We start from the raw sequence: 12,898 nt of genomic DNA on the forward strand, positions 1-12,898 counted from the left end.
AATGACCATTGGCTTCAACTGAAAGTCACCAGCTGCATTAGCCCCTAACGTAAGAGTCAGCCTGTCCTGTGAAGCTTTGAAGCAAGGCATTGACTTTTCCTCTCCATCTGTGAAAGCCCTAGATGGCATCTTTTTCCAAAATAAGGCTATTTCATCTACATTGAAAATCTGTTGTTTATTCTAGCTACCTTTTTTTTTTAAAGCCAAAAGAGCCTTTTAATTAAAAGTTACCAAACAGTTTTTGTTGTTCAGAAATAGAAACATTAATTCACCTCTAAGACAAAGTGTTCTCTGTGGCAACAAAAACACACATTCTGTGTATCTACTGTCCTCTTGCATTCTTTTTTTTAAATTTTTTTAATTTAAATTCAATTAATTAACATGTGTTATTGGTTTCAGAGGTAGAGGTCAGTGATTCATCAGTCTTATACAATACCCAGTGCTATAGCCACCTTTCTTAATTATGTTAGCTGGATCTTCTGGATACTTGTTGTAGCATCTGCATCAATACTTGCTGCTTCACCTTGTACTTTTATGTTGTGGGGATGGCTTCCTTCCTTAAACCTTATGAACCAATCTCTGCTAGCTTCAAACCTCTGCAGCCCCCTAATCTTTCTCAGCCCTCATAGACTTGAAGAGAGTTAAGGCCTTGCTTTGGATTAGGCTTTGGCCTAAGGGAATGTTGCAACTGCTTTGGTCTTCTATCCAGACCACTAAATCTTTATATCAGCAATAAGGGTGTTCTGCTTTCTCATCAGTCATGTATTCACTGGAATAGTACTTGTAATTTCCTTCCAGAACTTTTCCTTTGTATTCATAATTTGGCTGTTTGGCAAGGAGGCCTAGCTTTGGACCTGTTTTGGATTTTGACATGCCTTCCTCACTAAGCTTATTCATTTCTAGCTTTTGATTTAAAGTGAGATATGTGGGTCTATTCTTTCACTCGAACACTTACAGGCTATTGTACGGTTATTAATTGGCCTAATTTCAATATTGTTGTGTCTCAGGGAACAGGAAGACCTGAGAAGATGGAGAATGAGGAGAGTGAGAGAGTTAGGGAGTGGTAGGTTGGTGGAGCACTTGGAATACACAAAACATTTATTAAGTTCACCATTATATATGGTGCAGCGACTCCCCAATACAAAGTTAAAATAGTAACATTAAAGGTCACTGATCACAGATCATCATAATAAATATAATAATAAGGAAAAAGTTTGAAATACTACAAGAATTACCAAAATACGACATAGAAACATGATGTGAGCAAATGCTGTTGGAAAAATGATGCAAATAGACTTGTTCAATGTAGGGTTGTCACAGACCTTCAGTTTGTAATAAATACAGTATCTGTGAAGCACAATAGTATGCCTGTAATTTTTTATATAAATGTTTTAACAAAGTTAAAAGGAAAATACAGTTTTTTCTATTTACTATTTCTGATGCTCTTCTTTCCTTCCTCAGTTTTCACGTTTCTCTCTGATAACATTTGCTTCAACTTGAACATATTTTAGTATTTATTGTACTGAAGTTTCTTTTTTTGAAAATGGATTTCACCTCCATTCTTGAGGGATATTTGTATTTTGGCTGATGTCCCTCCACTCCCCTTACTTTATTTTTTTTATTTTATTTTTTTAAAGATTTTATTTGTCTGAGAGCAAAAACATGAATGGGGGGTGAGGGAGAGGGAGAAGCAGACTCCCTGCTGAGCAGGGAGCCCGACATGGGGCTCCTTCCCAGGACTCTGGGAATCATGGCCTGAGCCAAAGGCAGACGCTTAACCAACTGAGCCACCCGGGCTCTCCTCTACTCCCCTTACTTAAAGATGTGTTTCCACACATATTGACATCCATAGTTTCTGGAGACAAGTCTGCAGTACTTTGAATTGTAGTTTCTCTGTATGTAATATGTCTCTTTTACCATTTTCAACTTTTTCTATGTATTTTTGGTTGTCAGAAGTTTGTTATGTGTCTAGGTATGGGGTTTTTCACATTTATCCTGTTTAGGCTCATTGAGTATCTGTAATTGGTAAGTTTATGTCTCTTACGACATTTGTAGAATTTTTGCCCATTATTTCTTTAACATTTTTTTTCTGTTCTCTTTGTTCTGTCATTATGTCTATGTTAGACTTTTTAACATCTTCCCTTGGGTTTCTTAAGGGCCTGTTTATTTTTCTTTTAATATTTTTTCTCTTTTTATCGTATTGAATTATTTCTATTGAGTGGTTATCAAATTTACTCACTCCTGCCATCACCATTCTTCCCTTAAGCCCATCCTAGAAATTTATTTTTTAAGATTTTTGATATTTTAACTTTTATTTCTAAGGGCTTACATCTTTTATCTTTTGTTTTCTTTACCCTTTTAGATTTTCAGTCTTTTCCTTTATTATGAGCCTATTTCCTTTACCTCATTAAGCATAGTTATAGTATCTGCTTTAATGTCCTTTTATGAAAATCTCAGTATTTGGGCCATCTGAGGTTGGTCTACCTTGATTATCTTTTCCTTTGAGATTGGGTCACATTTCATTATCAAGGAATTTGGGATTGTATTATAGGTATCTGTGAAGTTATTTGTGTGGAAATTTTGTTTTCTTTCATGTTCCTCCAAAGAGTTTGGATTTCTTTGTTCTAGTGAGCCATTAATTGGATTTAGAATTAAAGTACAAACTCTCTGTTGCTTGAGGTTAGCACCTGCTCAAATCTCAATTTGATTTTTTTAGCCTCAGCTACATACTGCCTTGGCCTGCCCTGTGAATATGTGCTTCAGGGTTCTGCCAAGACTGGCATAGAGATATACCAAAAATTTGGGACTCCTCTTTTCTACATCTCTTCTTTTTGGGATTCTGTCATTACTTTGTGATGACTATGGCTGTCTTGGCTCTGTCCTCTTTCTCAAGCTAGAAAGACAGTTATTGAAATTTTAGTTCCTGCAAGCTGTGGCGACTGCTTATGTGCAGGAAAAAGCTTTAAGAATGAGAAACTCACCTATTCTGATCCCTAAAAACTATTAAAAAGAGAAAGTCACTCATTCTAGTCATTTCTTTCAAGTTTATGTTATCATCTAACATCAGCCTGGTTTTGTTCACTCTCCAGAGCCTCTAAGTATTTGTTTTATGTTTGTATTTTTCCCAGAATTTATAGAAGCTATCTGCGGGAGCTTACTGCATTGTTTTGGAAGCTTGTTACTAGGTCACTTTTGAGGTTTCCTCCAACATATTGAAAGCCATTTGCTTTCAAAAATAATACTTCGTTTAAAAAAATAAGTTTTTTTTTCTTTTTTTTACTCTTGATCTACTTAGATTGCTAGACATAACTTTTCTATTTTGGATCTCTTCTTTTTAACACATCCATAGTTACTGAATTCTTACACCAGTTATATGAATGCCCTAATTTTTTTATGTTCTTAATCATTCAGTAAACATTTGAAGGCAGAATACCACATTTTTGCTAGGTACCAGAACAACATAGAGATGAGCAAGGTATGCTCCCTACTATTAAGTTTTATTGGTAGAATGTAAATGAAAACAACCAATAGTGTTTAAGACAGAGTAAGTGCAAATAAACTTCTCAGGAAGTGTGATTAATTTAGACTTAGTTAATGAAGAACACTTCTCAGAGGAAGGGGCATTTAATCTTAGGCTGAATCAAAATTAGAAATTTAATAGGTTAGGGGTTAGATGAAAGTGGATATTCTGGGGCTAGGGAACAATAGGGGTAGTATATGAATTTGGTACCTTTGGGGAGTGATTAATACCCTGATGAGGTTGGGGGCATTGAGTTTTTGAAGGGATATAAGAAGTACTGAAGCTGAAAAGGTAGATCAAGGCCACCTTGAAGAATGCTGCACTCAGGAGTGTGAATGTTATTCCTGAAGCAGCAGAGGATCACATTTGTGGAATGAATGGATGTGATCCAACTTGTGTTTATGGCAAGATAAGTGTGCTGCCAACGTTAACTGTGGATTAAAATGGGAATATAAAAGATGAACAAGCAATACCTGAACCAGGGCACTGTATACGTGAAGAGAGCAAGTGTGATAGTTGAAATATTGATGAGGTAGAAATTAATGTGAAGAGTGACTGGTTAAGGAAATATGAAAGAAGGGTGTGAATCAAGAGATTCATTACATTTCTGACCACATTTGTAAATATCCCAACATCATGCTGAGTATATGAATCTTCTTGGAACATTTTTGATTTAAATTTCCTTTTATAGGAGTATACTATAGGCTGCACTATAATGAATATGAAGTGATTTTTCTTAGAACATGTGATGAGGTCATTTCACAGTTAATGGTATTTAAGTTTTGTGTTGGTTTAGCTACCAAGCCTAGTGAGGATTTAAGTTTCTTTAAAAGTTAATAATTTTTGCTCTTTGGGAGTAGTTAGTTGTCTGGCTTATAGAGTCATTTGTAGTCTCACTGCTTTTCACAGAATTTTCAAAAAAGTATAGTTATTTAGAATATTGGTTTTGATTATTGTCTAAAAAAGGAATGATAAGCTAACAAATAGGGAACCAGTTTCAGCCTCACTTTTATTAAACTGATTTTGTTTCCATTTTATACATTCATTCTTCCATAAGTATTTATTAGTACCTACTTGTATCATGCACTCTTCTAGGTACCAAATATTTAACAGTGAACAAAATAGATTGCATCTTATTTTCATGGATTTTTTAATCTTTTGGGAAAAGGCCGATAACAAACACCCTTCTGTAAGATGACATTTGAACAGAGACTTAAGAAAATTAAGGGAAAGACCATTCGTATATCTGGGTGGGGAGCATTTTATGAAGAGGAAAGAGCAAATGGAAAGGCCCCAAGAAGGGGGCCTGTTTGGTGTATTTGAGCAAAAGCAAGGGACCATGTTGTTGAAATAGATTGATCCAAGAGAAGGAATAGTAGGAGATAATGTCAGAGAGGTGGCAGGCAGAACCTGTAAAACATTGTAGACCAATTTAATTCTGAATGAGCTGGGAAGCCTATGGTAGATTTTGAGCATAGGATTGACATGATTATTTTTAAAAGGTCATTCTAGTTGCTATGTAAAGAATATAGACTGTAGAAGGGCTAGAAGAAGGGGGATGCTTTAGGAGGCTATTACATTAATATGTAATATTAATTACATATTAATATCACATTAATGTGTATTTACATAATTAATATTTACATAATATTAATATTATGTAATGTTATGTAAATTTGGGCTTGGACTAAGATGATCATGTTAAAAATAGTCACAGATTTGGGAAATGTATAAAGTCAATCTAATGGGATTGTACCATTAAGAGACTTTTTGCCCTGAGACTCATCAGAGTCCGAGAGAGGCAGTCAAGCCTGTTTTAATTAAGAGTTGACTGTCTTTAGTGCCTCTATGGAGTAAAACACCTGACAATGTTTTTAGATACAGGGCTTTGGTACTGATTTGGAGAGAGGGGTACAGCTATCCCTTGCTATCCAGAAGTTCACTTTTTGCCACTTTGCTTTTACCAAAGACCTACATTTGTACCTGTTTTTGGTAACTGAAAGAAATCAGAAGAGGATTTTTGCTTTTACCAGTGGTAATTGCTTCTTTGCTTTTTACCGTTTCAAATTACAAAAGTCTTTTCATAGGACATTTCATAGGAATACTCTACTTTCAGATAGGGAAACAAGATCCCACCCAGGTCATCAGATATCTCCCAGTGTGGTACAGTATATCTGCTTGCCCTCTGGAATTTAGTTTCAATCCCTGGCCATCAGGCAGTACCTATGTTTTGTAAAAAGATGGACTTGCCATTTTCTTTGGATCCTCTGTTTAAATTACTGGAATGTCCTTAAAATTTTATCTTTACATGGTATTTATATAGAGTGATGTGGCTAATAACATTGCAAAATAACTCTATTTGAAAGTTACTTTCAAAATTAGTCATTTTCCTGGAATTAGCCCTGTGTTTACTAGTGTATTTTGGCACTAGAATATCCCTACTTGTAAATTTTTGTTCTTAATACCAAATAGAAATTGTGTTTGAATTTTAAATGGTGACCTGTGATTCCTTTTACTCTTCTTACTGTTCTTATTTTCTTAAATGCTTTTAAAAAGAATTAGATTGTTTTATTTGACTGTTCATTGTGCAGTATCTCAGTTGTTTATAAGTTTAAAAAAGCCGCTGTAATCACTGTTATATACTTCATATGAGGCACCATGTCTTAACTTCACTTAAATTCACTTAGGATTTTAATATTATCATAGCTTTTTGATTTTGTTTTAATTAATGTTTAGCATAACAACAGAGGATTTGCTATTATATTCTAATTGATCCCATTTCACAGTGAAGTTCTGGAAAAACACATTGGTAGATTTATTTCACAAGTATATAAAATCATACAATAAAAATGGTGGTGGAGTTTACTTGTATATTATTTTACAATTGATTGTAGCCTTGGAGTGTTATTTAAACAAATATCATTACTCCACAAATAAAATTGAGTAAAGAAACTATTGAAGAGAGACATTCATAGCTTTGGTTATCTGACATAGCCATCTCCAATCTGGTTTATTTCATCAAATTATTTATTGAATCACCTTATAGCAGATGGCAATCCTGCAAAGTATATTGTCTTTCCCTTATTTATAACAGTGTTGGGATTTGATATTTGTGAAGTACATTTTACTTGCTAGGATAAAAATCTTGATTTCAGTGCTCCTAAAGGGGTGTGTGTGTGTGAGAGAGAGAGAGAGAGAGATAAATTCCCTGTGCTCCTCCTTCCAACTTTATGTATGTGCCTTTTTCATAAGGAGAGGTACCAAGCAGAGTGGTTGTAGTGTTTTGTTTTTCTTACCAGCTTTACTGCAGGGATATCCTAACCACTCTTCACTCCATTCTTTGTATTGTTCCCTTTCTTCCTTTTATTCCTTCTCTGCTCAATAGACTCCCACTACTGTCTGAAATATTTCCCCAATTCCAGACCTGTTTGTCACTTTACGCTAGTCTCACCCTCAGGTGGCAGAGTCATTGGTGACAGTGGCAAGTAGGAAAAGGTGGAACTGGTCAGCAGCTTTTCTCCTCATTTACCCCTTTTACCTCCAGGCAGGTTTTCCCTGAGCATCATCAAACCATGAATAATGTTTGTGTATATGAACTCTGTACTATTTTGGGCCCATGTGGGAGGGAAAAAAAAGTCTTTAGGGTATAGAAAAATCATTCCCCTCCCCCACCAAAGTCTGTTTCCAGTTTTGCTAGTGGTTAAAAACCTAGAGAGGTCTATAGGACTCCGTACTAGGAGAATAAAAGAAGAGGTAGCATAGAAGTTGTGAGATAGTTTTATGGTTAACTCAAGAGAACACTTCTGGTGAAAAACTAAAGATGGTAGCAGCTGAGAGGAAGCAGGTAGACTAATATCTGAGTTCTTCATAGAAAAGAGAATACTGCCATATGTTAAACTTTACCAAGAAGTTTGCTTGCTTCTCCAAGAATTTTGCTCTCTGATACCTCAGAAACTCAGTTTTTACCTCTTACTCCTTCTCCAGAGTCCTAGCCTCTTAAGGAACTGCCTGTGTATGTAGTGACTTATGATTTGTTTCTAGTTACTTTTCCTATTAAATGAGAAGGTAGCAAATTGTTTTGTTGAATTTACAAACCATTTTTGATGGTTTTTTGATGTAAGGTAAAAAAATTTAATGTGAGTTCTTTGCTGGAAAATATTAAAAATAGTATGTACACCTTTTGAAACAGGGCCTATGGAATCAAATATATATTGGACTGTATTTAATTGGTTCCATATAAAAAAGCAGGTACTTAAGAGAATCTGTATATAAAATATTAAAAATAAATATAAAATATTTAATTTAGTAAAAAATATTAAAAAGAAAAGGTCATTTCAATCTCTATAATAAATTATTGATTAACTCTTTTAATCTTGTTGAATAGAAATAGAATAATTTATTAAAAACTTAAGACTCAAAGTGTTTCTACCACTCAGTGATCGTTAAACTTTCTCTTACATCTATCATTTTAATCTATCATTCGAGGAACTAGCTTCTCTAAAAATTGTTGACATTGGAATTCATAGACTAGAAATGGGGAGGAAAGAAAATACATGGCAGTGATGATACAGATGTATCTTAATAGAAATGTTTTCTCCCCAGTCACTGTATTGCAACTATATTGTATTTTCTTGTTGATAAATAGTTCTTTAGATTTTGATCAATTTGTATAAATTTTGGTCAGTTTGTACAATTCTGTATTAAGTTTATTTTCTGTGTGTGATTTCTTTTTTTCTGCTTACCTTGGTCTTATGGCCGAAGCTTTGGAAGGTTTATTATTCCTGTCATATTTTTGTTTGTACAGCCATTGTCTTCGGCAGAAAGGACTCATTGATGCTGAAAGATGACTCTTGCCTTTGTCAGTGCCAGCCACGACCTTCTCAGAGTCTGGATATGTTAACAATAAAACTATAGAGCTCTGAGTTTCAAACCTAGCCAGATCCTTGTTAGTCTGTAGCATCCTTTGAACCCCCCTGCCATGTCCAGTATCATTTATAGGTCACACTCTTTAGCTGTTGGCTTAATTATCATCTCATTTAATTCATTAAATCTTTGCTTTTCTTTTACACTGTGGGAGTAATTCGTGTCATGTGATGAAAATTGTAATTGATGAAAATTCTGTGTTTTCACAGAATTTTATATATCTTTAAAAAAATCTAGTCTGTTATGTTTTCTGTAGCAGGCACTCATCTTTTTTCTATTCTCTTTTACAGATGTATCTAGATAACACATAGACCTCATATTTGTTTCTCATTTGATATAAGACAGTTCAGAGTCATAAACTATGGTCTGATTATTTTCATTAGGATATGATCATCAAAATAAGTTTCTATTCTGTTGAATGAATACTTTCATTGAAAGTATGATTACCTTCCTCCCCCCACCCCACCATTCTACTTTTTGTCTCCATGGATTTCACTACTCTAGGTACCTGATATAAATGGAATTGTACAGTATTTGTCCTTTTTGTGACTGGTTTATTTCACTTAACATAATGTCTTCAAGTACATCTAGTTGTAGCATGTGTAAGAATTCCCTTCATTTTTTTTTAAAGATTTTATTTATTTGAGAGAGAGAGAGCCTGAGGGGGGAAGGGTCAGAGGGAGAAGTAGACTCCCTGCTCAGCAGGGAGCCTGATGCGGGACTGGATCCTGGGACTCCAGGATCATGACCTGAGCCGAAGGCAGTCGTTTAACCAACTAAGCCACACCCAGGTGCCCAGAAGTTCCTTCATTTTTAAGGCTAAATAGTATTGCATTTTATGTATATGTCACATTTTATTTATCCATTCATCTGCCAATGCATACTTGACTTACTTCCACCTTTTGGCTATTGTAAATAATGCAATAGAATAGGGGTGTACAAATATTTGAGACTCTGCCTTCTATAGCCAATTTAAGTTTGTATTTTACTTTGGCTATGTAGTATAAAAAAATCTTAACTTATATAGAAAAACAGTTGCAAATGGAAAGTATGATTTAAAAATAAAATTTTCATAAAATTATTTGCAGTTTCATCAGTAGTTTTTTATTATGTGGGTTAATAGCCTTTTCTTGGATTGGGCCTCATAGGAATTCTGACTGCTCTTCTGTGGTGTTGATTACAAAGAAAATGCTTGGAATATAGCCCACAGGTACCTAGTCATACTGGAGAGATGGCTACTAAATATACTAAAGGTATATTTTTAGCGATATTTCCCAAACTTGTAGAATCTTTCCTAAATCTAGAATTTTAGTAAGAATTATCCAGGCATGAACAAAACATTGTATATTCATGATCTCTCTGTGTTTTCAAAGCTTCTGGTTTGCTTGAAATTGTGCCTAGAGTGTTTTCTGTAGTAGGTACCCATCTTTTAACTAAAGTGTTTTTAAAAACTTTTTAAAAATATATGTTAATCACTTAATATAGAAAGTACAGGTTCATAAAAAGAATAAACTAAGGACCTACCAACTAATGATTTAGTGATTAGTAAGTTCTACTTTGGAAATTGACTCTTCTTTTCCTGTTTGTCACCTGCCCCCTCAGTTGGCAGTCCTGTCCTTGTGAAAGAGACTTGAGAATTGCGGCTGGTTCCTGGAGAATTTGTGGTATTTAACTCACTACAGACCACGTTCTCATCTAAATCACAGAGGACTTCAAGGAAGTTTTGTATTTTTATTTTTTTTAAGAAAAAGAGGTTCTAAACTTAGCAGAATGTTGTCTTTGTAACATTCAGAGTTTTCTCATGAAAGAATGAAAAAAAATCAACTCTTTGTGTTTCATCATAGAAAACTTGGAAAGGGTTTGGGAAAGCATACCCTGTTAGGGTCAAGGATAAAAAAGACTGGTCCTCAAGACAGAAAAGGAAGAGATACCTGGATTGAGAGGTCTTCAGCTCTTTCTTTTTCTAGGGACTGACTGGAAGGTGAAAATAATGGAGCCATAGCTTCAGAGGGCACATTAAGGAGCACAATAAATTGATTTTTTTGTTAATCCTTTTTTACTTTGAGTTATTCTTTGCAGTTTTCAGAAGAGTAGATCTCATTTAGAATCAGATTTTGGAGGAGGTTTTACTAGGATAAGTTGTCACATCATTTTTATTAGTTTTAATGTAACTAACATTGATGTGATATGATTTGGTATAGTTTGATTTACTTTGATGTCTCCAGTTAAGAATATCTAGTCAATGTTATATTAGAAACCAATTTTATTAACTTGAACAGTTGTCCAAATTGCTTCATTCTCTCTTTTTTTTTTTTTTTTAGAGAAGGGGAGGGGCAGAGGGCGAGAATCTTAAGCAGGCTCCATGCCCAGTGCAGAGCCCAGTGTGGGGCTTGATCTCACAACCCTGAGATCATGACCTGAGCTGAAATCAAGAGTCAGACGCTTAACCGACTGAGCCACCTAGGCTCCCCAACTTGCTTCATTTTCTAAGGCTTATCCATAAGAACTAAATTCTTCATATTTTCATGTAGACAGGACTAAAGTATAGAAGGTTGGGGATTTCATCTACTCTTAGAAGTAGCAGTGGAGGGGCGCCTGGGTGGCTCAGTCGTTAAGCATCTGCCTTCGGCTCAGGTCATGGTCCCAGGGTCCTGGGGTCAAGCCCCGCATCGGGCTTCCTGCTCAGCGGGAAGCCTGCTTCTCCCTCTCCCACTCCCCCCTGCTTGTGTTCCCTCTCTTGCTGTGTCTCTCTCTGTCAAATAAATAAATAAAATCTTTAAAAATAAAAAAAGAAGTAGCAGTGGATGAGGAGACCTAGATTATGCCCTATTTTAAAAGTCTCCAAAGACATTTTGGTTCTGAAATTCTGCATTGTATAAAGGACGTTGTATGGAGCAGTGATGAAGACTTTCTGAGATAACTTACTTTCTTCAGGTTTCTGAGACAAGAATCGATACACAGCTAGTTCCATACAAATGCAAATACTACTTGCTGAATTGTATTCTCTGCTGTACTGTGTGAAAACAAATCCATCATAGTAGCCTTTTGGATTTATATCTTTCACTTTCTTCTCTCCTTAGGTATGGATGAACGAGGAGGTACAACATCTTGGGGAACAAGTGGTCAACCAAGCCCCTCTTATGACTCATCTAGAGTAAGTTTGTTCATCAACCCTTGATTAAAACTATAAAGTAATTTGGCAGAATAAGTCAGGTTTTTCATATATGAGCTCTGTATCTTAAGAGAAATAAAGATTAACATATTTACATGGGAATACCATAGAATATGCAGTACCCTCATGGTAGATTTAATTTTTTTTTTATATTTTAATTTACTGTCATACTTTGAGAGTTTATTTTCTCTCTTAAAATGAAGGAAATGTTCTTGGTGTTATTTCTACACCTGGATTACCTGCAATACTCTTTACTAAAGTTGGAAGAGTTTGGAATGCCTCACCAATTATTCTCTCTATACATAGTCATTTTTCTTTGTGTATTGTTTTCTTCATGTATTACCTTTGAGAGATGGCACTGACTTTCCAAATATCAGTTTCCAGTCTTCCCTCCTCCGTTCTTGTTCCAGTAGTCATCAGCTGTTTATATCAGGGACTCTGTAGCCCTGTCTCTTGGAAGCATATCAAAACAGACATAACAGATGACATTTCTTGGTTGGCAGTTAAGAGAAAATAGGACCAAGCTAACATTTTATACTTGGAAAGGTCAAAAGGTTAAAGCCTTTTTTAAGCAATAAACAAACGAACAAAAAATCCCCCAAAACTTTAAAATAATGAGACTGAAATACTAAAAATTAGACCAAAGAATTGTCAGTAAAATTAAACTCTGTTCCCGGACTCTGCAGTAAATTGGTGAGGTTAAGGGATAACTTTTCAAAAATGTTATACTTTGCGTGAACAATGAATTATTTACTTCTCGTAGAATTAACCAGTAGAAGATGGACAAGCATAAAATTTATGGATACTTAATCCTAGAAGCAGATTGGCATAAGTGGAAGGAAGCAGTATGTGATTGGAGTTCATAGTCTTCATATGGGTTATGCTGTTTTGCATTGAAAAATGCGGAGTTAAAATATGTGGTTTGTTATTATATTTGGCTGTAGCCTATGTTTAATTTATTTTAAATACTTTGGGAAGAAGTAGAACAATCATGTAGAATCCACAAACAATATAGAGAGACAATTAAACATGGTTTTTAGTGTTTTCCTTTTGGGACTCAGTGCTGAGAAACCTGGTTGTAGTGTAAAGAGCACTGTCTTGGGCACTATAAGACTCGGAATTCCTGTCAACTCTGTGGTGAAATCTTGGACACCTTATTTTATCTTGGGGATAGTCAAAGATTTTATCTTTGGTTGATGTTCAAATTTCCTTCCTTTAAAAGTTTTTGATTCTTTAAATAATATTGTGAATAGGAAAGGTAGGTTTCCTGTTTTGTGAAGTAT

At 35.0% G+C, this 12,898-nt stretch overlaps 1 protein-coding gene across 5 annotated transcripts in view; it reads left to right on the forward strand.

The window, feature by feature from the left end:
- TCF12 (transcription factor 12) overlaps positions 1–12,898 on the forward strand; it is a 373,959-nt gene that overhangs the window by 141,365 nt on the left and 219,696 nt on the right. For 4 of the 5 annotated variants that reach the window (XM_028100191.2, XM_028100192.2, XM_028100193.2 and 1 more), the window contains exon 4: positions 11,524–11,597. In XM_028100191.2, coding sequence (XP_027955992.1) covers positions 11,524–11,597 — 74 coding nt within the window. Of the gene's footprint in view, positions 1–11,523; positions 11,598–12,898 lie in introns of those variants that run through there. The other variant, XM_028100195.2, reaches the window with a different exon arrangement.

This window comes from Eumetopias jubatus, unplaced genomic scaffold, assembly GCF_037043125.1.
Source record: "Eumetopias jubatus isolate StellerSeaLion01/CBP00866 unplaced genomic scaffold, mEumJub1_p1.0 scaffold_7, whole genome shotgun sequence".
In the NCBI taxonomy this organism is placed as follows: domain Eukaryota; kingdom Metazoa; phylum Chordata; class Mammalia; order Carnivora; family Otariidae; genus Eumetopias; species Eumetopias jubatus.